Below are 24,317 nucleotides of genomic sequence, written 5' to 3'. Positions count from 1 at the left end.
GTGAAATTTATTGTTACCTTAGGCAAATCACTAATCTTCCTAGGCCTCATTCTCATCATTTGTAAAATAAAGGCACTAGATGCAATGGTCTCTGAGGTCTTTTCAGTCCTAGATCTATGATACCTTGATGGGAAGTCCATAACCTCACATGAAAACCGACTCCATTTCTGGATAGCCTTAATTGTTAGTAAGTTCTTCCTTATTTCTGCCTCTTTGTGATTTTTACCTATTAGCATTAGTCTTACCCTCTGCAGCTACATAAAATGTTTAATCCTTTATCTGGATAATCATTTTAATAATAAGAGTTAGCATTTACATAGCATTGTGATTCTGCAAGGTGCTGTATGCCATCTCACTTGTTCCTCATAAAAATCCTAAAATGTAGGTGCTACTATTATCTCATTTACACATGAAGAAACTGAGGCACAAAAGGTCTTAATGACTTACCCAGGGTCATACTTCTAGTATATGACCTAAGGTAGGATTCAAACTCAGATCTATCTCACTTCAAGTCAAGCACTCTATGTACCACCTTGCTGACTATAATATTTGAAAGAGATATTAGGATATACTGAAGTCTGTACTCACTGGGCTAAACATACTAAGTTCCTTCAAATATTCTTCATGACCTGGCTTCAAGTCAATTATTTAATGCAATTAAGCAATCGAAAGTAAACATTCAACTTTTTGTTACTCAGAGCTGGCTTTTCAATTTATAATAATGAAGCAGATGATGTATATACACATATATATTTTTAATAATTTATAAATTATTCCTTCACAACTCTCTGAACTAGGTTGTACAAGAATAATAACCTCTTTTGCAGCATTTATTAGTCATGTAAATTATATTTCATCTTGTCCACACTACCACCTTTCAAAATCCCTGAATGATATTGGAAAGGGGACTGCAAAGAGTAGTTTCTACAACCATCAGTCACATTATGGAACTTAGTTCCCACCATTTGAATATGAAACTTCTGAGGGTTACTGGGGATATAAGGCACAGAATAGGGATTTTTTTGGGGGGGGTACTTCAATGGTACAGCAAGTTTTACCTGGGGAAACCTCTTATAACAGTGATTACAGGCAATTAAAAACAGCTCTAAGAACTGCATTCATCCATGAACTGGCATGACATTGACATCATTAAAACTGTAAACTCAAGTTTTCCTCCCCATCCCCAATTCTCACTTTAATTTTTCCTTTTTCTTCCTAGAACCAAAATTAGAAAAAATTGGGGAGAAAACTAATTTTTGTTATTTGCATAGTTCATTTATTTATTTACCTCAACAGTTAGAATATTAAATCTACATACAAATTTAAACTTTATATCATTCCTATATTGCACTTGACATTCTTCCATCACTGGAACATTAAAATGTGATTGTTTTCTTTATGAATCATAAAGGTTCTTAAAATTCCTTAAAGGGTTGCAAGTAATTTGATCAGTGATAACTTAACTGTTAAAAGGAAGTCACTACATCTTAAAAGCATTATCTATTATGTATAAGCATCTCAAGCCCAGCTTATATCTGAGCCTGTGATTCAGTCTAAGAACTAACCAAGGATCCTCTAATATGCCATTTTATAGGATATCCTCCCTATGGCATTTGGATTTTGTTAGACTTGAAATTCCTGCCATTAAGTTTAAAATCATTTTGATAAATGGTGGAATTTGCATAAAAGGCAGTGACAACAGATCTCTTCTCATAGCTAGGATCCTAGGATGAACAGCTTTAAATACATAATACATTATTTCCTATTAGCTTCACTGTAGGGAGATGCAAACTGTTGAAAAGACTATAAGGCAAGCTAACAATCTGCTATAATAACCCTTATAATTAATAAATGAGATCAACCAGCTTGTTGCTACAAACAAGAAATTGAGGAATTTAAAAATATATTTCAGCATAATAGATTTTGTGTTTGAAGTGACTTTAAAGACCTTAGAATACAACTAAGAACACTGGTCTTGATATCATTAAGTTCTGAGTTCAAGTACTGAGACTGGTTTAGCTATTTGTAATTCATTTAAACTTTCTCAGTTCATTTCCTCAGCTGTTAAATGAGGATCATAACTACAACACTTATTTCATAGAGTTGTGGTGAAGATCAAATCACACACACACACGCACAACTTCACAAACTTTAAAAGTGCTATATGAATATTAGTTGTTATTTCTTCAAAAATTGTTGTAATTGATTCGAATAGCTGGAGTTTCTGTCTTTTGCAATATTATAAGATATTTGTAAATGATCTTTCCTAAACATTTTTGTTAATTTATTCATACAACTTAAAAATATTAGTTTTTTTTTCTTCTCTTTGTATTTTTTGAAATATCTTTGCAATAATGTTCTGAGTTTTATTTAGGATCTTGGTAGAGTTTTCTACAGAGATAAAGCAGATCAAGATTAAAGTTCCAATATGTGGAATGACAGCTTTAAAAACCATGAAGGACCTCAATATCAATAGGTAGCCTAAGATTAGGAAGTACTTATTTAAGCCTTCATCTTTATAACTGGACTCAATCAATAATGAATAAATAAATAACACAGACTTGGACAGTATATAGCTTAAAAGCTATTCTTCGGTATAAATTTTACTTTGAACAATTCTAAAAAGAATAAGACTGAGTTAGTGGTAAGGATTCAAAATAAGGTTTTATAAGAAGAGTGTAGTGTAATGAAAAGTGTACTAGGTTTGTAGTAAAAGGCCTAAATTCCAAATTCTAACTTTTCCACATATTCCCATTATGATCTTTAGCAAGTCACTTATCCTCCTTGGCCTCATCTGTAAAATGACAGGGGAATGAAATGATTTTGTGAATAGAAGACCATTACTATCTTCCAGAAGTAAATATATGATTCTAAAATCCTGTGAAAAATTTAAAAATACTATAAACGTTCTTAAATATATAAAAATCCCCCAAATCCCTAACCAAACAAAAAAAAATCTTCTATCTAAAGTACAATCACGATATTCTTTGAACTATAAAATACTGATAACTAGAAGTCAATTTTTAAAAATTTGTAAATTTCAAATATTTCACTTACATCTTGTAGCTGATTTTCTCCATAGACATATTCTGATCTCTTTCGAGAGGAGTCACCCAATCGATATCCACCACCCAAAAATGACTAAAAAAATTAAATTTATATGTAAGCTAAAAATTTAGTTTCAATGTTAATTAATACAACCATTTATGAACTAGATTATTTATAATTAGGCTTATTTATCTCATTAATAAGGAAGCTTAATATTAGACCAGAGGTCTTGTGGTATAAAGAACTAATGTGATAAGGCAATAAGTTAATTTTTCTATGGAGGAAAAACCAAAAGACTTAAAAGCTGATGATCCAGTTAAAGTAATCTTAAACACAGAAAAGGGAATGGGATAAACACTGATATTTACATATTAAATGTATAGTACATCAAATTAAATTTATCACAAAACTTTAAAAGTAATGGTTTTATAAGGAATAAATTCCTCAATCAAATTTTAAAGAGATACCACAGGAAAAGCTCCAATTTTACATGTGGTTTTACATGTTATATTGAGGAACAGGCATTGAACTTACCTTTAAAAATACTTTTATTTGAATGTGATGCCTCAGCTATATCTGCAGCTTTTTAAATTTAAAGTAATTTAGTTTATGAGTTAAAAACATGGCATGCATAATGAATTCAGCTACCTTATATTTGTAATTCATATTCTTGAAGATGGTTACTGATTAATACTTAATATTCTCTTCTTGAGACCACATAATTCTATTACCTATTCTTCAACACTGAGAAGAAGTTATTTAAAATTCTTAATAGAATAAAAAATGAAATATACATGTATAAAGAAATGAATAAACAAGTATAAAGATCCTGCATTATAATGCACAAAGATTACAAAAGTAGAGCAAGTAATCAAAGTGCAAACCTTGTAAACTTCTAGATTTCATTTAAATTCTAATTAAAAACATGATATTTGTCACTTACCTTAGATTTGTTACCATCACCTGAAGCTCTTGTGGTTTCATTCAGAGGAACTGCTCCATGTTCCTTTGCCTCTTTGAAAAGTTCATTCACGATTTTTCCAGTTGTCTTTGAAGGTCCTGATATATGTAGTCCACTGTACTCATGTTCACCTGAGTATAACCTTTAAATATTGTCTATGGTTAGAAACTATTAATAGTAGAAGTAAACTATGTTTTAATGAAAACACCTAATTTTCCATCATATTATCAAATCTTAACCTATAACCAATCCATCTGTAAAGTAAGAGTCATTTCATTGATTTTCTTGGAACCCTATTAATGTACAATAACGTTTATTAAAGTCTGTGATGAAAATAACAAGAACAATGAATTATTTTCTGACTTTACAAAATGGGTAGAGAGCTGGCAGAGGACACAGACTGACATGGGATAGAAAACACCATCAGAAAAGGTGAAATTATGCAACTCTTTAGTAGTATATCTATTTTTTTGTTTTTATTCAGATGTTTGGTGCTAAAGCTTAGGTAAGTGACACTGTGTGTATACAGACATGTAAAATTATGTAAGAAAGTTATGGAAGCCAAAGTTAAAAATTCAGATTATCAGAAACTAACTTAAGAGTTTAATACCAAGGCAAGATTTAAAGATTAAATTTAATTCAAGATTGTACTTTTTCTGAGGAACTAGAAAAAGACATTAAATCAAAAAAAAGGCCAATATTTTATTGAATAGGTATGAAATATTTACAACTTCCTATCCTTTCAGACTCATGCTCTCAGTCTTATAAAAGAGTTCAGATCCTTGCTCTGCCTGCCTTTCCACTTGGGGATTTCAATATTTCAATGCTGATGGTTCAACCCTTTGATCTTGAGTACCCTGATATATCATTTCTGAACATTCAAGACATGTCTTCATTCCAATTGAGTCACTCAAAGTTGGTGACTCATCTTCAAGGTAACTGTTACCCAAAAATTTCATCTATTACTATGTTATCTCCAAGATCCTGAACTCTGAAATGTCCCTGTCTGATCATAATTGCCTGCCCTTTCATCTCTCTCTTTGACTCATTCCTCCTAAACTCGTTCTTTGTCCTGACAATGATCTCTAGCTCTTCCATTCCCCCTGGTTTCCCCAGTCTAACACTGCTGCTCTGTTCTCACTTATCTTTTTCAGTCTTGATTCTATAGAGGAGCTATTAACCTATGTATGTGCTCCAATACTGAAGTACCCAACCCCCACACCCACCCCAGGTACTGCTATTGCTCATACTCTGCCTTGATAAGCCTCAGGTTATCTCCACCATCTCCCTTTCTGGATACAGCAAACCTCTCTGGTATGCTTCCCCAACTCAAACTAACATTGCTAGATTGGTCCCCAAAGAAGTCCTATTAGCCTCAGGTTCAAGGTAAATTCCTAAACATAAAGTTTATGAGCCTCTACCAGAGCTTCCCATAAATAATCAGCCAGTGGACACAATTTGCTCTTAGCAAAGTATTTACTAAGATACTACAGTAAGAGGGGTAGCAACAGAACATCTCCCTCCCCAAACCCTGGAAGAGTGGGATATACTCACCTTAAAACATGTTTAGTATTTGTGGGAATAGTGGGCACACATAGAAAACACATGAGGCCAAGGCAACTCATAATTCCAGTATTACAAGGCCTTGATGTCCCTTCTCTCCTTGTTTGGTCCTCATCATATTCAACTCTCAATTGCCAGGGTTAACTCTCTTCTGTCTCAGGCCTTTAGCCACCTTTCATCCTTGCTTCAGAGGTTCTGCTACTAAAAGTCACTTTCTAACTCAGGTCACTGCTTTCTATATCCATGTCTGTCTGAAGGATGTAGCTGCCTCAAACTTTTTCAAGCTGACTCTAACTACTGGGTGGTATCTTTACTTTCGGGTTAGAGACCATGGCCAATGAGGGGTGGAGGTGAGAAAGAAATTTCTTCCTTCCTCCCACTTCTAAGATCAGGTCAGGGGTCAGGTTGTGTCTTGGCAGATGGCTCTTACCAAAATTACTCATAACTGCCTTAGAAAAAATAATTATTACTATGAAACCAATCACTGGTGATCATTACTGATGATTAATGTCTCATTATCTGTGATTACATCAACTGAGCTGTGGTAGGAGTCAGAACCTACAAAATCCCCTTCTGTGCATTAGACCTGACAAAATATTGATTCACTAATGAGGAAATTCAGCTTCTAATTAAAGAAACGTGAATTAAATTCTTCCTTTCTTCTCCCTTTTCTTTTGACCCTCTTTGAAATTTGTCTAAATGTTATTTTTGTTTTTTATAATTGCTCTTAAACTATGAAAATTTTAACAATAGCCCTCAAATATTGACTTCATTAAATATTTAGAAAACTATATTCATTTACTTTTGTAGTTTTTCTTTCTGGTTATTGTTCGATGAGTTTCTCAAATGCTTTTTGCTCACATCAGTTTATTTTTCCTAAAGAAAAGACTCAAATTCCGCTCCTTGAATATCCTTTTTTTCTTTGATGATTAAACTTAGATATGAAATCTAAGTTATTTGAGGATGAATCTGATTTTTGCTTTTCAGAATATATCACAACTCTTTACCTTTGATTTCTGGCAAACAAATAATCATTTTATGTGACTTGATCTGATTATCCTTAACATATACGGGACTTTCTGGCTGCCAGTAACATCTTGTTGTTTGCCACTGTATTCCTGAAGTTTGACCACATTGTTTCTTGGTAATCTTTATTATCTCTTTATAGAGATTATTTATTGAGCTTAATTTTCTTGGATTATAAAATGTCATCAATCAATCAATATTAAGGCCTGCTATGTTCCAGGTACTGTGGTAAGTAGGGAGGATACAAAAAAATGGCAAAAGACAACCACCACCTGCTCAAGGAGCTTACACTCCAAAGGAGACAACATGCAAACAAAAATGTGCAGAGCAAGCTATACGTAAGAAAAATAGGAAGTAGCTGAAGGGAGGTGCTGAAATTGAAGGAGGCAGAGGAAGGCTTTCTGCAAAAATGGGATTTTAGTTGGGGAGTTTAAGGTCATCAGAAAAGTTAGTAGTTGGAACAGATGAGGGAGAGCATTCCAGGCATGGGGAACACCCAGAGAAAATGCCTAGAGCTGAGAGATGGCGTGTCTTGTTTATGGAAAACCCAGGAGGCCAATGACACTAGATTAAAGAGTATGTGTTTGGGAGTAAGATGTAAGAAGACTTGGAAAGGTAAAGGGGATTCAAGGTTATATATGGCTTTGGATGCCAAACATAGGACTTTGTATTTGCTCCTGGAGGAAACAGGAAGCCAATGGAGTTTATTGAGTGTGTGTCTGTGTGACTGTGTGAAATGTGATCAGATTTACATTTTGGTGGCTGAAGGGAGGATAGATTAGAGTTAGGAGAGGCTTGAAGTAAGCAGACCCACCAGAAGGAAAATTGCAGTAATTCAGAACTCAGGTGGTGAGGTTTTCTACTGAAGTGATGTCAGTAAATGACAGAAGAGGGAGTATTGGTGGAAGCTGCAAAAGTGAGGCTGCCATGCCTTAACAACAGATTGGATTTGGGTGAGGTGAGAGTGAGGAATCCAGGATGACTCCTAGGTGCAGGCATGAGGGACTAAGGATGGTGGTACCCTCTACAGTCATGTATTCATTCTTCCAATTGTATCTTCCAGTTTTGTTCCTTAAATTTTCTTTCCATCTCTGCACATTTTAAATTTCAAATAAACTTTTCTTCCTTCAGGAAATCTATTTTGGATAAGCTCTCTCTTACTATTAATTTTAAATACTCTATTATCTTGCTTGCCTTTTTTGGTCTCTTTGAGATCTTTAATTTCTTCCATCCTGATAGCCATAATTTATTGCAAAATTTCCCTTGCACCAGAGATTTCTTGTACTTATTCTTTCACACTAAAGCATGTTATTGTAATGAATTATTTCCTAATTTGTTTACTGTTTTCCTTCTTTAGCAATCTCTTTATTGTTTTTTTTCTCCATGGCATCCCTAAAAAGTTCTTTGCTTTTTGCTACCACTGTTTTTTTTTTTTCTATCTGATGCAATCCTTGTTTCTTCAAAGTTAATGATTTCTTATACTTGGTCATCTAGTCAGAAGCCAGGGAAGTCTGGGTGAAGTATTTTTCATGCAGCATGGTACAGTGCTGATAGAGGGCTAGACTTGGGAGTCAGAAGACCTGTAGTTGCGTCCCATCTCTGGCACTTACTAGTTTCTATGACTCTGGGAAAGTCACCTAATCTCAGTTTGCCTCAGTTTCTTCATCTGCAAAACGGCAATAATAATCACACCTACCTGCCAGGGTTGTTGTGAGGATCAAATGCGATAATAATTATAAAATGTTTAGCAGAGTGCCTGGCACATTGTAAGAGTTATATAAATGTTAGCTATGTAACCATGGACTAGTCACTTAACATCTCTGAGCCACAATAGCCCCCATCTGGAAAATGGGGTTTACTAACATCTATAGGGGCAGCTAGGTGGCGCAGTGAGTAAAGCACCAGCCCTGGTATCAGGAGGACCTGGGTTCAAATCCGGCCTCAGACACTTGACATTATCCGTGTGACCTTGGGCAAGTCACTTAACCCCAAATGCCCTACCCTCCCCCCTCCAAAAATAAAAAACAAATAAATGCTAACTAACATGTGTAGTGCCTACCATATAAGACTGCTGTGAGACTCTGATGAAATAATATATATAAGCTTTTTACAAATTTTAAAAGTATTGTATAAATTTCACCTATTATTGTTACTTTTGCTGGTTCCCAAAATTAAGAATTCTATGTGTCAGGAACATAGCATACACACATTTGTAAATGGGCATAAATTTTTAAAATTATGTAAGCAATTATCTTTAATTAATATGCAAGGAAATTAAGCTTTTCTTTATTCATAAAACACATAAACCCAACAGGTCTCATCATCACTAGGAACTTGAGTTTCCTCACCTGTAAAATGGGGGACTGGGGATAGCACAGCTTACATGAGAAGTGTTGGTTACAGTCTGCACTGTTAGAAAGACTGCTGAAATCAATGAGACCACAGAGCCATAGAAATATACATAACACAGAAGAGAGGCATAGCTCTTTTTGGGTTCAGAAGGAAATGACATATACTTGAAGTAGCTTAAACTCAGATATTGTAGAGTTCTGTACACACCCACATACAAATTAACCCACACCTTTTTCTGGCTGCTGTACATATAGCCTCAAAACAAAAAGTTTTTTGAGCTAAAGCACTTGACTCACTAGCTCCATGCAGACACAATCGTAAAATATTAAAATTTGAAACTAAAGCATTATTCAAAAGGAATTGTCAAAATATTTAATTTGTCAAGTGAATACATAAAAACAGTGGCCTAAACATGTAATTATTTGGAATATTTAAGCCATAGTAATTACAAAAGTTTTGGGGGTCAATTTCTTTTTTTTTAAATTATTTACACTCTAATAGAGGGAGATGATTATAGGTCATAGATGGAATTAAATAAAACCAAAGGCTTAAGCAAATCAATTTCCATTGTAGAATGAAAGAAATAACAGCGTAGGTTGACTGCATACCTGACTCTAATCTATATTTTGGAAATTGTACTTTTAATTGAATTCAAGATACTATCTTTTTTTGGTCATCTGTGTCTTTCTTTCAAAAGTAAAGAATGTAATAGTTAAAAATTACTCAAACTCTTCAGGACTTACTGTATCTTACATTCAGATGGAATCTTTATTACATTTCTCCTATTAGAAGACTATAGAAATCAAGATAATTTCTACTGGAATAGGCCTCTTTTAGGCCCAGCTTTCTGGGTACCAAAACCAGTTCCCTAGAGCTTCTTCAGATTCATCATGGAGCAGAAGCATTTGCATAACTCCTGAGCCTTTCCTTCCAATGGATTACCAAAGTACTCCCAACTTTTTTCTCAAGCATGTTCATTTTGTTATTTGCTTTATTATGTGAAATAATTTTCATTTATACAAAATCACATTCTGTATAATGAATCCTATATTCCAATGAAAATGGACGGTTATCCATCCTGACGCTGCTACTTTCTGACCTCTATACTTTAGCTCATGCTGTTCTGTTTTTGGGAATATTATCTCACTGTTTAAATCTCAGATTAAATGCCAATTCCTCCAAAAAGTCTCTGATCTCTCCAGTCAAGAGATGATCTTTTCCCCTTTAGCCTTAAATAAGATACATAAAAACAGAGCCCAATGCACTTAATATTTAAGATGGTTATAAACTGGATTGTCTCTACCTACGAGATTTTAGGCTTCATGAAAACAGGCACTGTTTTATCTTTACTTCTCCCCTGGTGTTTAGCAAAGTGTTCTGTACACAGACAGCCCTTAATAGATGTCCACTAAATTGAAATGAATGTAACACATGGGTTACTTACCTGGAAACAAAGTAGATGCCTGTCTGCTAGGGAATGGTGAAACAAATTTTTGTACATGAATGTTATGAATATTACTCTACTCTTAATTGATGACTAGGAAGAATCATGATGAGACTTACATATGAACTTATATGGGGCAGGTAGGGATTGCCATAGTGCACTGAGCCACTTGTAATGCCAATCAAAGGCACCACACCCCTGGACTATTATAATTGATTTTCCAAAGACCCTCTACTAAGTACTACTCCACCCCTAGGCTCTACCTTCATTTAGTCCATCACAAAGCCCCTCTTCTCAAATGGAGATTAGTTTCCAATCATAAGTAAAGTACATTCATTTGTTCAATCACAGAGCACAAAAAGGTCAAAAGTTCCCCACCCTTGGATTACAACTGAATAGGCCATCTACCCCAGAGTTACAACAAGCTTAAGCACAGCATTTAATACCCAAAGAGAGGTCTTTTCTTCATCTTGACCCGAGGCAAGGTCTCAGCAATCTTTGTTCCTGGGGAGACACTGCTTAGCAAGGCCACAAAATACATTGCCAGTGTCTTCATTAATTCATTCTCTGTCTGCACAACAGTCCTAGGACCCCTGAAAACATTAGCAAAACCCCCTTCCAGGATTTCTGTAAACATACAACAAGAAAATCCTTCTTCAGGGCTTCAGAACCAACAGCAAGGTTCCAGGACCTCTGCAACAACAGGACTGTCTTTCGCCAGTGAACAAATCTGGCAAAACAGACGGACAAAGTACCAGCATAACAGCCATGTCTCCTCAGTCCTTGGCAGCTCTGGGTGGCAGCTCTCAAAAGTCCTGGGCAATTCAAACTGGCCCTCAGCAATCCTCTCTGTCTCTCTCTGCCTCCAAGATGCTGCTTCCAAAAAGTTCTCCTGCCTCTCTCTTTTCTTGTGTCTCTCTAAATTTACATCACCAGCTCCTCCCAGTTCAGCCCTCTCTTTTCACGTCAACAAGTCCATCCCACAAGTGGGATTCACAAGCTCTGGGTTTTAACACAATCAAACCAAAAACCAAGCCAAAACAGGGGGATATTTAAATTACATTACTATTACATTCCACCCCTCCAGGATCCTTGGCCTTACAATCTCAATCTAAATGGCTATGGATCCTGGAACAAACAGAGGCACTATGCTTTGTAATCCTACTGACTATGCCATAATGTAATGCCAAGCAAAGGCAACTTCCCAAGGTTCAAAATACCAGCATAGGTGCTCTCCATTTTATTCAGTGACAAATTAAGAACAAACAGAATCAAAATACAGCATCATTCAAAATACAGCATTTACCAAGTGTGATTCAATAATCTCCAAGTACTACTCCACCCCTGGACATTACATTCATTTAATCAATCACAAAGTCCCTCTTATAAATACTACTCCACCCCTAGGCTGTACATTCATTTAGTCAACCACAAAGATCCTCTTCTCAAATGGAGATTAGTTTCCAATCATAAGTAAAGTACATTCATTTGTTCAATAACAGACCACAAAAAGGTCAGGCTTGGAGTTAGGAAGACTTGAGTTCCAATCTAGCCTAAGACACTTAGCTGTGGGACTGTAGGTATGTCACCTGACCTGTTTGCCTTGGTTTCCTCATCTTTATAATGGGGATAACAGCACCTACCTGAGAGGATTGTTAAAAGGATTAAAAGAGGGGCAGCTAGGTAGTGAAGTGAATTGAGCACCTGCCCTGGAGTCAAGAGGACCTGAGTTCAAATCCAGTCTCAGACACTTGACACACTTAGTAGCTGTGTGACCTTGGGCAAGTCACTTAACCCCAACTGCTTTACCTTCCCCCCTCCAAAAAAAAAAAGAGGATCAAATGAGAGAATAACTGCAAAGTGCTTAGCACAGAACCTAGAACATAGCATTATTTGAAATGCTAGTGATTATTGTTATTATTTTTACATGAACAGATACCAAATGAAGTAAGCAGATACAGGAAAATATGCAACTACAGCATATGCAAAAAATATAGGCAATTGCAATAATGTAATGGAAAGCACAGCAATAAGAGAACAACTGAAATTGAATGCTGTAAAATTATAATGACCAAGCTTGGCCCTAAAGACGAAGCTACCTTCCTTTGCTCCTTTGCAGAAGTAGGGAGAGCTTATGTATGATACTGTATATGATGTTGGACTTTCTCTGATATGTTGTTTAGTTTTGCATAACCTTATTTCCCTCTATGTAACAGGATGTCAGAGGAATATATTGGGAACATTAAAACAAGTCTAGCTGGAACAGCCTGTCCTCAATGTCTTACCAGAGGTTTAGGATTTCTCCTCTAGGATCTACATATTTTCACATGATCTCTTATTACAACAACCCTTTGCAGGAGGTAGATACTACAGATATTATTCTCACTGTAGAGATCAAGAAACTGAGGCTCAGAGAGGTTAAGTGGCTAGAGAACAGGTCCCTCCTTACTCAAAAATTAATACCCTTATTCCAAAATTAATATTCATTCTGTAGCACCAAGCTACAATGAAAAGGTATTTCAGGAACTCAGATAAGAAAATTTCCCCAAAATACTTACAATAAAGGGCAGATTGCAAATGGATTGAACTCATAGCATGCAAGAGTTAGGCTAGAAGTAGGGTGAGTGGTCAATATGGTACTGATGATCTCTGGCATCTTGGGTTTACTTATTTGTTAATGACTAGAAACTGATGTTGGTGCTAGTAGAAAAGTTGAGACCTTTTTCCAAAAGGATGGCTCCCTCTAATCATGTTTGCAAAGGTCAGGTAGGAAGAAGGGCTAGTGATCTCTAGATGAACACTGGTGTTTATGAGGCTCTAAAACTTTAGATCCTAGTTTATCTTCTCCACATTCTAAGAGCATTCAGTGGTCAGGTGCTCTGATTCACCTGGCACTTGGTACCTCCTGTTTTCTGCCTCAGGGTGCTTGGCTGCTTCAGGTAGCCTGGTTTGCCTGCCTTGTCAGTGGTGGCTAGTCATTGGTGGTTGTTGTTGGAGATGGCAGGCTCCTTATCCACAGAGTTACAACCTTAATTAATGTTGCAAGGACTAATCTGGAAGCAGATACAGGACACTGGGAAAACTGCTATTCCTGAGGCTTTGGGGACTATCATCTCTTTGTGGCATTTAACTGTTCATGTAGTATGGCTAATACATGTTTAAGTGACAGGTATATTTTACAAATGTGGAAAGAAATGGTTCTTTCAATTTAATTACCACAGAGGAATTAAAAACAACAATAATATTTTTGGGTTAACTACTGAATGAAGCTTGAGTAGAATAATTTAATTTGAGCTATATATATTAAGTGAGAAAAAACAAAATCAGAATAACAAGGAGGGAGCAATCACAGAACAATAATATCTAGAATAAGAAGGAAGGCAAAGGAGTCAAGTTTTCATAATACTTGCAGTGTTGGACACATAGAAGACACTCAATAAATGTTAACTGATTGACTGATATCCAAAGGAAAGGGGATTACTGAACGGATTAAAAAACAATGCAACAATATGTTGCCTAAAGGAAATAATACTAAAACATACATAAAAATTTAAGGTGGGGCAGCCAGGCAGCACAGTGAGTAAGAGCACCAGCCCCAGAGTTGGAATGACCTGGGATCAAATCCGGGCTCAGACACTTAGCACTCACCCAGAAATAACTGGTTGTGTAACCTTGAGCAAGTTACTTAACCCCAATTGCTTAAAAAAAAAAAAATTTAAGGTACTAGGATGACTCGTGTTTATCATACTTTAATGAAAAGTGACTTGGAAGTTATTTTTTCTAGTCTAAACCTCTAAACTTATTGCAAACTTAAGATTAATAATAAAATATTACAGAACTTAAAGAACACTTACCTTTGAGGTGGTGTTCTTGGGCTCTTAAATACTTTAGCTTTCGGTTTATCAGATTGAAATGATGATCTGCATTTAACTTCATCTTCATATAATTCTGCTAATGCCAACTACAAGATGGAAAAGGTTTGTTGTAAAAATATGTAACATCAGAAATAAACTTTTCTGGTCAAGTAGAAAGTCAAACACATACACACACACACACACACACACACACACAAATATCTATTACTAATGAAGTGGTAAAGGTTCCTTTTCAATCAGAACATGAATACTTGACCCTGTCTATAAGGGAGGAGAGGGACATTTTTCTTTAATATAGAAATAGAATTACTACTTAATGGGTTAGTTTAGGAATATACCATGAGAAAAAAAAAATAAAAATTCTATTATATTCACTTTCCTGTTTAATGCTTCCAAACACTAAAAGTGAGAATATTACTTTTAATAAAAGAACTTTTTACTCTTCTCAATGCCTTTGTAAATTTTTTTCTAGATTTTTTTTTCTTAAACTCCACAAAATCATTTAACTGTGTAGTTAAATTACTGAAGTATAGATAACACCAAATTGTTCAATTCCTTATACTTTATTTAGTAATCATACTATATCATTTACATTTAAGTTTAAGAAAACAATTAAGAATTTAATAACATATGTAGTTATAAATAATATACAAGCATCTCACCACATAGCCTAGTTCAGACAACCACTTCATGCTTAAAATGCTGCAGCAGCCTCCTAATTGATCTCTCTACCTTCAATTTCCCCCCTTTCTTTCACATAGCTGCCGAAATAAGAAACTTCCTAGGGGACAAATCTTACCATGTACTCCTATGCTCAAAAAAATCTTTCAAAATTTCTCTAAGAAACCTTTAAGGTTGGCAGACATTTAAGTACCTCCCCAATCTACCTACCACTTAATTTACTAGTCCTATTTCACCTTCAATAAGTCAACTGGTATTATTAAACATTTATCATGAATCAGGCACTGAGGATAAAGTACAGAAAATAAAATTACACCTGCCCTCAAGTAGCTCACATTCTATTGGAGGAACCAACATGTACCTATAAATACATACAAAATAAATATGAGATAATTTGGGGATGCTTGAGTTGAGCCTGAAAAGAAACTTGTAAGGACTCTAAAACTTAGAGGTAAGGAGAAAATGAATTCTAACAATGGAAGATAGTTAGGGGAAAGGCATGGAAGTGGGAAATGAAGTATCCTGTGATACAATGAGCAAAAAGGCCAGTTTGGCTGGGCACTACAGGATGAGAAGGGGAGTAATATGTATAGAGACTACAAATGTGGGTTGGGACTGTGTTATAAAAGGCTTTAAAACCAAACTAAGTTGTTTAAATTTCAGTCTAAGGGAGCCATTTGAGTTTACTAAGTGAAAAAAAAAATGTCATGGTCAGTCCTGTCCTGTATGAAAGATGAATTTAAGTGGGGATAAAGAGATGGAAAGACCACAGAAGGCTACTACAACAGCAAAGCAAAAAAGGTGAGTAAGTACTCTGTGTTCTATCTATTTGGGACTACTAACTGTTTACCAAACCTGACACACCAAACCTGACCTTTCTCACACCTCCCTCACACCTTTCAAAACATTTCTCACTTGAGCTTTGGTGTTATCGCCTCCATAAGCCTTTCCTTATTCTACCAGGTAAAAACGTTCCTTACCTCTTTAAATTTTCCTAGAGTACTTTGTCCCTACCATTCCCAACACTGCATACTACTTATCTATGTACATCTCTTATGCCTCTTCCAACCAAACATAAAATAAACTCTTTGCACGGAGGGCCTATGTCAGTTTTTTTCATCATTGCAGCCCTAGCACCTGGCAGAGTACATACAGAGTCACTGCTTAACAAATATATGTAGAGTGAATGGATCCAACTATCTACAAATGAAAATAAAGATAAATTTGTTTTTGAATTTGAAGTTCAAAAAGGTTTTATATGTATGTGCATATATGTATATACACATGCATACATAAGTGTATTTATACATATACATACATGTATATGTGTGTGCATACACACAAATATTTTTTGAAAACCTGAAAATAGAACTCTGGTGCTGGGAGAAGCCTTAGAGATCTACTCAAACTTCCCTACTTAACCAGGGAAGAAACTAAGGCCTAGAGAAGTGACTTGTCCAAATTCACACAGCTAGTTAGTTCCCAAGGAAGACTCCAAATGGGTGAGGAAGAGTGAAGAAGTGAAGAAAATGCTCAGATTATGAACCTGATTGACTGGAAAGATGGCAGTGTCTTTCACAAATAAGAAAGTTTTTTTTTTTTAAGAGAAGAGTTTTTGGAGAAAAGAGGATGAATTCTGTTTTAAGTGAGTTTGAGAGTCTCCAGAATATCCAACTTTATATGTCCAGAAGGAAATGGTAATGATAATATGGACAGCTAGCTGGCACAGTGGATACAGTGTTCACCCTGTAGTCAGGAAGACCTGCATACAAATTCAGCCTCAGACATTTCCTAGCTGTGTGACCCTGGGCAAGTCACTTAACCCTGTTTTGTCTCAGTTTCCTCATCTGTAAAATGAGCTAGAGAAGGAATGACAAACCACTTCAGTATTTTTGCCAAGAAAACCCCAAATGAGGTCACACAAACATGACTGAAATGACTCAGTGACAACAAAAATATGGAACTGAAACTCAACAGGAAAGATTAGGGCTGGATATATGGATGACAATCAGCTGTATAAAGATGACAGTTAAACCCATGGGAGCTGATGAGATTACAGAGAATAGAGGGAGAAGGCCCAAGAAAAAACCTTGAAGAGCATCCACAATTAGGGGGTATGGTGTGCATAAAAAGGCAGCAAAGGAGACTAAGAAGGAGCAGCCAGAGAGGTAGGAGGATAACTAGGAGCGAATAGTGTCATGAAAACCCACAGAGGAAAGTGGTTCATAGGATCAAATCTGACAGGTCTCTTGAGAAGGATTAGGACTAAGAAAAAACCATCATATTAGGCAAGTGAGAGATCTTTGTTCATTTGAAGAGAGTCATTTCAGTTGAAAGCCAGATTGCAGAGAAGTGAATGACAGGAAAGGAAGTAGAGGCAGCAAGCACAGGCAACTTTTAAAAGTACTTTAGCTGAAAAAGGTAGTGGAGACAGAGGATGATAGTTTTAAGAGATAGAAGGGTCTAGGAAAGGTTTTTAAGGATCGGGAGACCTGAGAATGTTTGAGGGCAATGTGGAAGAAAATAGCTGATAAAGGATAGGTTGAATATTTGAGGGCTTGGGGACAGCTATGACTGAGGATGCAGCCTGCTGGAGAAGTTGAGAAGGAATGGGTTATTACTAAAACTATACTAAACACTTACTCCTTTATTGTAGTTTCCCACAGTGAATCAGATTCCTGGATTAAATCACTTTCATCTTATGTCATAAGAAAATGATGGTAATTTAAAAGTGATGAAGTCATAATTTATGCAAAATACAGTCTTAAAAGGGAAATTTTTTTTAACTAGGCTACAGCAATTAAGTATGATAGAGACTTGGTAGACTGCAAAATTTCATTCTATTGCTATGCCCTGCTTTAATAAAACACAATACCCCAAAAATTAGAACTTAGAAAATAAATTAGGGAGTAAACAGAAAATTTCTTTGCTTGAAAAATATTCACTACAAAGATTCTTTAAATAGCAAGTTCCTATATATTTGATATATAATTGCAAAATGCCAAGTTACAAAAATAAAAATAAATTGAGCGACATAACTATGTTTATAGCATAATGGAATCATAGCATTGTAAGGTTTTACAGTCTGGTATATTAGGAAAATTGTTTCGAGTAGCCATATGAAGGACGTCCTCTACCAAATGAATGCTGCTGGCACTCCTTCCTCATAAGAACGTATCTGGAGTATTATATTCAGTCCTGGGTATCACATTTTAATTAGGAAATTGATCAGTTGGAGCATGTTTAGTAAAAAGGCTGGCAAATAGTCTTAAAATTATACTGTAAGATGACTGGTTGAAGGAACAGAGGAAATTTAGCCACAAGAAGAAAAGATTTAGGGGATGTGACAGCCTTCTTCAAGATGAATGGTTGTTCCTAGGAAGAAGGATTAGACTTAAATCTGCTTTGGCCCAGAGGGCAAAATTAGAAGAATAGGGATTCATTGGAAGCAGGCAGATTTAGATTCAATATAACAGCACACTTTCTAATAATCAGAGATACCTAAAAGTGGAATGCTCTGCTTTGGGAAGTCTACTGGAAGCCTACTGGCTTCCCTTCATTATACATCTTCACAAAAAAATAGTAAACTGATACCTTAACAATCATGCAACAAAACTTTAATAATATATTATTTAAACTAGTCTCTCCACTCTTCTAACTCATTTCTCAACCTTTTGCAGTTTGGCCTATGTCCTCATCACTCAACTAAAACTACTTTCTCCAAAGTTAACAACCATTTATGGTTGTTCTATGGTCTTTTCTCAGTCTCCATCCTTCTCAATTGCTCTATAAGGTCTGAGGTTGATATATTCTCTCTTTTCTAGGTTTTCACGACAATGCTCTCTCTCTGTTCTCTTACCAGTCTGACTACCCTTCTTCTCAGTCTCCTTTGCTGACCTATCATCTGTGTCTCACTGATTCACTTTACATATATTATCCCACTCTTATTTATCTAAACCCTCCCTTAAGTAGCCTCATCACCTCCCAAGAGTTTAATTAACATCTCTATGCAGATGACTCATAGATCAATATATCTAATATAACCAACTGCTTGTTGAACATTTCAAACTGAATGTCCCAAAGATGTCTCAAACTCCATAAAAAGAATTCAACATACTCCTTACCCCCAACCTATATTCCTACCAAACGTCTCGTCTCTATTTTTAGAGAAGGTACCACCATCCATCCTTCTTGTCTCCAAAGTCCATAATCTTGACTTCTCCCTCTACTTCTCACGCACTATATGCAGTCATATATGCTGACAAATCTTGCTTTTCTATCTCCACAAAATAGCTTCTATTTCTTTCTTGCCATTCACACAGCCACCACCTTAGTACAGGACATCATTGCAATGTCTTCCTAATTTATCTCTCTGACTTCAAAGAATCAAAATTGCAAGTTGTCCAAAGGGTAATGGGAAAAACAACTGGATATATTATTTGAATATTATAAAAATATTACTGAGCTGTAAGGAATGATGAATGTGAGGAATTCAGAGAACCCTGGGAAAACTTGTAAGAACAGATATGTAATAAAGAAATGATTATAAGGAGAATATAATGTAAAAGAGATGATTATAATGTAAATGAAGACAACGTAATTCAGACCAAATACAGTAACTAACATTATTTACTGAGAACTAATGTTGGAATATCCTCATTCTTAGAGTTGGTGGACTATAGGTACAGAATATTAATTCTCTTTATGGTGTGAGGCTGGTTGCTAAATCAGTTTTGTTTAATTTTTTAATAAAAGGAAGAGTATTATGGAAGAAGGGGTAAATGTTACTTAGGAGTAATTTTGGTGTAAAAAATGAAATGTATCAATAAAACATTTTAAATTGATAAACGGAATGTAGAATTACACAAGGAATGGTGTAAAAGCATCCAAGGAATGTATGAAATATATTATTTGCAAAGTAAATGTGACAATCATAGTGAAAGTGAGTAGTAACTGTGGGTCTTCAGTGACTTCGATACTCTAAGGTAGGTTTATGGCAGGATGTAACTAGAATTGCATGTGATGAAAAGGGATGGATGAGTTGAAAAGAATAATTATATATGTGTGTATATATATATATATACAGTAATGAGATTATGAATCGACTAAAGATTTTTTCACTTAAAAATTGTAGTTATTTCTAACATGAATTACTGATCTAGATCGAATGTTCTTTCCTAAAATACAGATTTTCAAGGATGGAAAACAACCATGTGTTTACTGAAATTTGCCTAGCACAGCAGGTAAAGCATTGAAGTTTATTAAGGCGCTAGTTTTTGTAGACACGGCATTTGTATTTAACAACTCTACAGTATCAAATTGTTTCTCTCTCTCAAGGATGTTTTCCAGTCCAACCATGTTTCTCTCAACTGTTTTTAAGTCTCACACATACTTTCACTTTATTTCTCTAAATTTATCAGCATGGTGAAAGGCTCTATAGAGGCTCAGACTGTCACTGAGCTAATTAATTCAATAGTGGGCTTTGAACTCAGACCTTCCTGAGCAGAAGTTACTCCATCCACTACTTTTCTGTCAGCCGCTTTCTTTAGGTCCCAACCAAAATACCTTCTGCTACAGAAAGCCTTTTCCAACCCCTCTTAATCCTAATGCCTTCCTTCTTTTAATTATTTCCTATTTTTCCGGTATATAGCTTGTTTGTGCATATTTGTCTCTCTCATTAAGGCAGGAACGGTCTTTTGCTTACATATATCCCCAGCCGGCCACACAACAGACATTAATATATGTTTGTTTATCGACTACGCTATCACTCAACAACCTCACAAGGAAAAGAGGTCAAGTTATAACCATCATCACCTATTAAGACGGAAGAAACAAAAGGCTATCTAGGAAAGCCCCTTAATACTTATTAAAATCTGAGCTCTTTAGAATAGTCCAGGGCTGTAGAAAATCCAAGATTTTCCTTTTTTTAAGTTCCCATGCTTCCTTCTATATGTACATCTTCTACATGAAGGTTTTCTTCTGGATAAAATTTGTAGAACACCGGAGAAACCATGAAATTGGGGCCACCAAATATTGCAAAAGAACTGCTGCTACAGCATAAGGAGATAAAACAGGCTGAGAGTGGAGGGGAAGTAGGGGAAGAGATTGGCCGAAGAGATGAGAAAATGAGGTCCGGGATCTAATTTCCACAAAGTTTTAACTTTCACGGGGTAACATTGTCCCTCATGCATTCTGACACAAGGATTGTAGCAGGCGACGGTGCCTTTCCGAGGTGACAATGGAAAAGGCTGGGGACCTAAGGAGAAACTCCGGCCCGGCCTCCCTCACTGGTTCCTCTAACGCTCAGTCCTCCCCCAGAACCAGCACTTCGACCCCAAGCCCCCGCCCTCTTTTCTGCCCGAGGCGGCATGGGAAGGGTAATTAAAGTAAAGTGCAGGAGTCCGGAGGGGCAGCCGAGATGGGGAAAGTGGGTGGGAAGGTGAATTTCCGAGCCAGACTGGAGCTCGAGCCCCCGCCCGGTGCACCGGGGGAGAGGGATGGGAGGGACCTCCCCCTCCCCCCCGCTGGGCCTGGCGCAGCCGAGGCTGCCCGGGCGTTCCTTTCCTTCCTACCTGCAAATCGCGGGCGGTGGGTGGCCTGGGCCCTGCCCGCGACCCCGAGGGCCTCTTCTCCTGGCGATGCCCACCCGGGGTCGGCGGGGCCGAGGCCGGGGCCGCCACCGTTTCCTCCTCCCGGTCCTCGCCCGGGCGAGCTGCCCCGCCCTCCGCCATCTTCCGCTGGGACCGTAGCAGCCGCAGGAGGTGCCCCCCGCGGGTCAGGCTCGCCTTCCTCGAGGCTCAGGGGACTTCCGGGGAGCGTGTTACCTAGGCAACCGCCGCCACCCCGGCGCGAGGACGCACCTGCTCCCCGCGTCAGGGCCTCTCCTTCCTCCCCGCCCGCTGGAGGAGCTGGTAAGCACAGGAATCTTCAGCGACCGCTCCCTCTCCTAGGGTCGGTTTCCCCACTTTTTTTCCGGAGTGGGTGGGAAGGAAGCGTAGTACAGAGCTCAGGCTTCTCCTTCCTGGAACGGCTGGGGGACACCCAGCAAACTCTTACGTCACCCCACCTGCCTCGTGGCCCCGCCCCCGCCGGGCTCCTGCCCCACTTGGGCTGCTGGTGCTCCGAAAGGTGGCGCTTTGTGGGCGAAGTGTGGGGCAGGGAGGTGGGCAGATGGGAATTCATCCGGACCAAGAATTCCTGTGTTCGTGGACCTCCCCGCTCCTGAGCTTGACTGCTTTCACCTTCTGGAGCAGAGGTTCTTAACCTTTTTGGATGTCACCTTTATCAGTCTGGTAAAGCTTCTGAACTCCTCAGAGTAATATTTTTATTACGGGAGTAACCAATTACATTGAAATACAATCGTGTATATATGTGTATATATACATGTATATATATATATATATATATATATATATATTTTTTTTTTTTTTTTACAAAGAGAACCCCTCAACTGATTTCAAGGCACATGCTTCTATACTGGAAGCAAGGACCAAGCCTCGTGATAGTTTCTAGCTTATGATGTGGGCCTCTGGTAATAATAAAGCAATCATTTTTGTCTAGCATAAACATTATTTCTTCGGGGATAGTTCTAGATACATTATGTTGCCACAAAAGGTCTCAGACAAAAATGCAAAACACATGACCATGAATTAAGCCTTTGGATTAATCTTCCTGATTGAGAAGGTATTTGATATCTCCTAGTCTTCACCAAAATCAATCACCCACCAATCAACAAGTAATTATGTGCCAAACGTAATTAATCTAGGCTCTGGAGATACCAATACAAAAAAAAAAAAAAGAAACCCAACTCTCAATGAGCTTACATTATTTTTTTGTCCTTTTAATCAACAAGCATTTATTAAATGTCTTCTGTCTGCCAGGTGCTGTACTAGTTGATGAAGACACAGACATTAAATAAGGCACAGTTCCTGTCATTAAAGATCTTATAGTTTAGAAGGGTAGAGGGAACAAAATAAATACACAAGTAACAGTAAGATGTAGTATAGTGGTACAGAAATAGTCTGAGATTTGAGAAGAGAGAAATTGCTTACATAACCATGAAGATTATGTATGTCCACAAGGGTGTTCTAAATATAGTTTTCAGGGAGGCATAGATAGATCTTTTTGGAATCTGGTGCATTCTCCAAAAAAAAAATTCATGCCTTAAGAGGAACAGTAGAATAGCCATAAGACTGGCCACTCTATTTTCCTCAAGGAAGTAAGTTATTAGAATAGACATATAACTTGAGGGATCTAGGAAGGCTTCAGGAAGGAGGTGAAACAACCTAAACCTTAAAGGAAGGGAAGGATTTCAACGGACACGGATGAGGTTGGGGTAAGACGGACAGGAGTCTCTTCCAGGCATGAAGAATTAGGATGAGTTAGAAGAACTTAGAGGACAAAGGGAGTGAAACATAAAGTATATAAAGGGGTGTTGACATTATGAACCTAAGAGATTGAAAAGCTGGCAATGCTTTTGACAGGAACAGGGAAATTTGAAAGAAAAAAAGGTTCAAGGGGAAATTAAGTGTTTTTGTTCATATTTTGCTCATATACAGTCAGTCAACAAGCATTTATTAAGTGTCTACCATGAACCAGGCACTGTATCTAAGCACCAGGGCATACAAAGAAAAACACCCCCCCTTCCCCTCCCCAAATAAAAAAGTTCCTGATCTCAAAGAGCTCTCAGGAATGGACATAGTTTGAGATGTTCAATAGGCAATTGTTTATTTGAGACTGAAACTTAGACCTTGGGATTGGCTATAGATCTGTGGTGTCAGTTGCATAGAGATGGTAGTTAAATCCATGGGAGTTGATAAGATTACTGAGAGAGTGGGCCTAGCTCATTTGTGCCTCCACAAGTAAGATATATATTATCTTATTAGCTATGTATTATCTAATACATATCTAATAATCAAGATATTTATTATCATTATTAGAGAAGTAAAATTGTATAAAAAGAATGCTGGATTTGGAGTCAAGAGAGACAGGTTCTAATCTTACTTCTGATACTGGTGTGACTATAAATCAATTAACTTTTCTCATTTTCCTCATCTGTTAAATGGGAATGATACCTTTAGTTCTTTCTTCACAAGGTTATTGTGAGGCTTAAGTGAAGTAATGTATTTAGATGTACTGTATATAGAGTGCTTTGAAAGTTTTTTTTTTCTTTGAAAAATTTAAGATGTCAATTAACCTTATAAGAGAGGTACATAAAATCAGGCTTGGAGTCAGAAAGAATTGTTTCAGAGTATCCCTCTGATACATACTAGCTGTGTGATTCTGGATAAATTACTTAACTTCTCTGTGTGGCCTAATAAACTCCCTAAGACTCTACATTAGAAAGTTGCTTATTTTCATCAGTGAA

General features: G+C 36.9%; 1 protein-coding gene across 3 annotated transcripts in view; it reads right to left on the bottom strand.

Annotated features, from left to right (window-relative positions):
- Positions 1-22,014, bottom strand: part of UBXN2B (UBX domain protein 2B) — a 50,644-nt gene extending 28,630 nt beyond the window's left edge. The window contains exons 1-4 of one of the 3 annotated variants that reach the window (XM_069099988.1): positions 21,523-22,014; positions 14,249-14,355; positions 3,992-4,151; positions 3,058-3,141 (exon numbers count right to left, since the gene is read on the bottom strand). In XM_069099988.1, the coding sequence (XP_068956089.1) occupies positions 3,058-3,141; positions 3,992-4,151; positions 14,249-14,355; positions 21,523-21,681 (510 nt within the window). In that variant the 5' untranslated portion in view covers positions 21,682-22,014. The remainder of the gene's footprint in view (positions 1-3,057; positions 3,142-3,991; positions 4,152-14,248; positions 14,356-21,522) is intronic. The other 2 variants (XM_069099987.1, XM_069099986.1) reach the window with 2 other exon arrangements.
- Positions 22,015-24,317: the final 2,303 nt, after the last annotated feature.

Source organism: Petaurus breviceps, unplaced genomic scaffold (genome assembly GCF_028583685.1).
Source record: "Petaurus breviceps papuanus isolate PSGF00001 unplaced genomic scaffold, PetGlider_PUasm1.0 38, whole genome shotgun sequence".
Lineage (NCBI taxonomy): Eukaryota > Metazoa > Chordata > Mammalia > Diprotodontia > Petauridae > Petaurus > Petaurus breviceps.
This window is presented reverse-complemented; position numbering and strand designations above follow the sequence as displayed.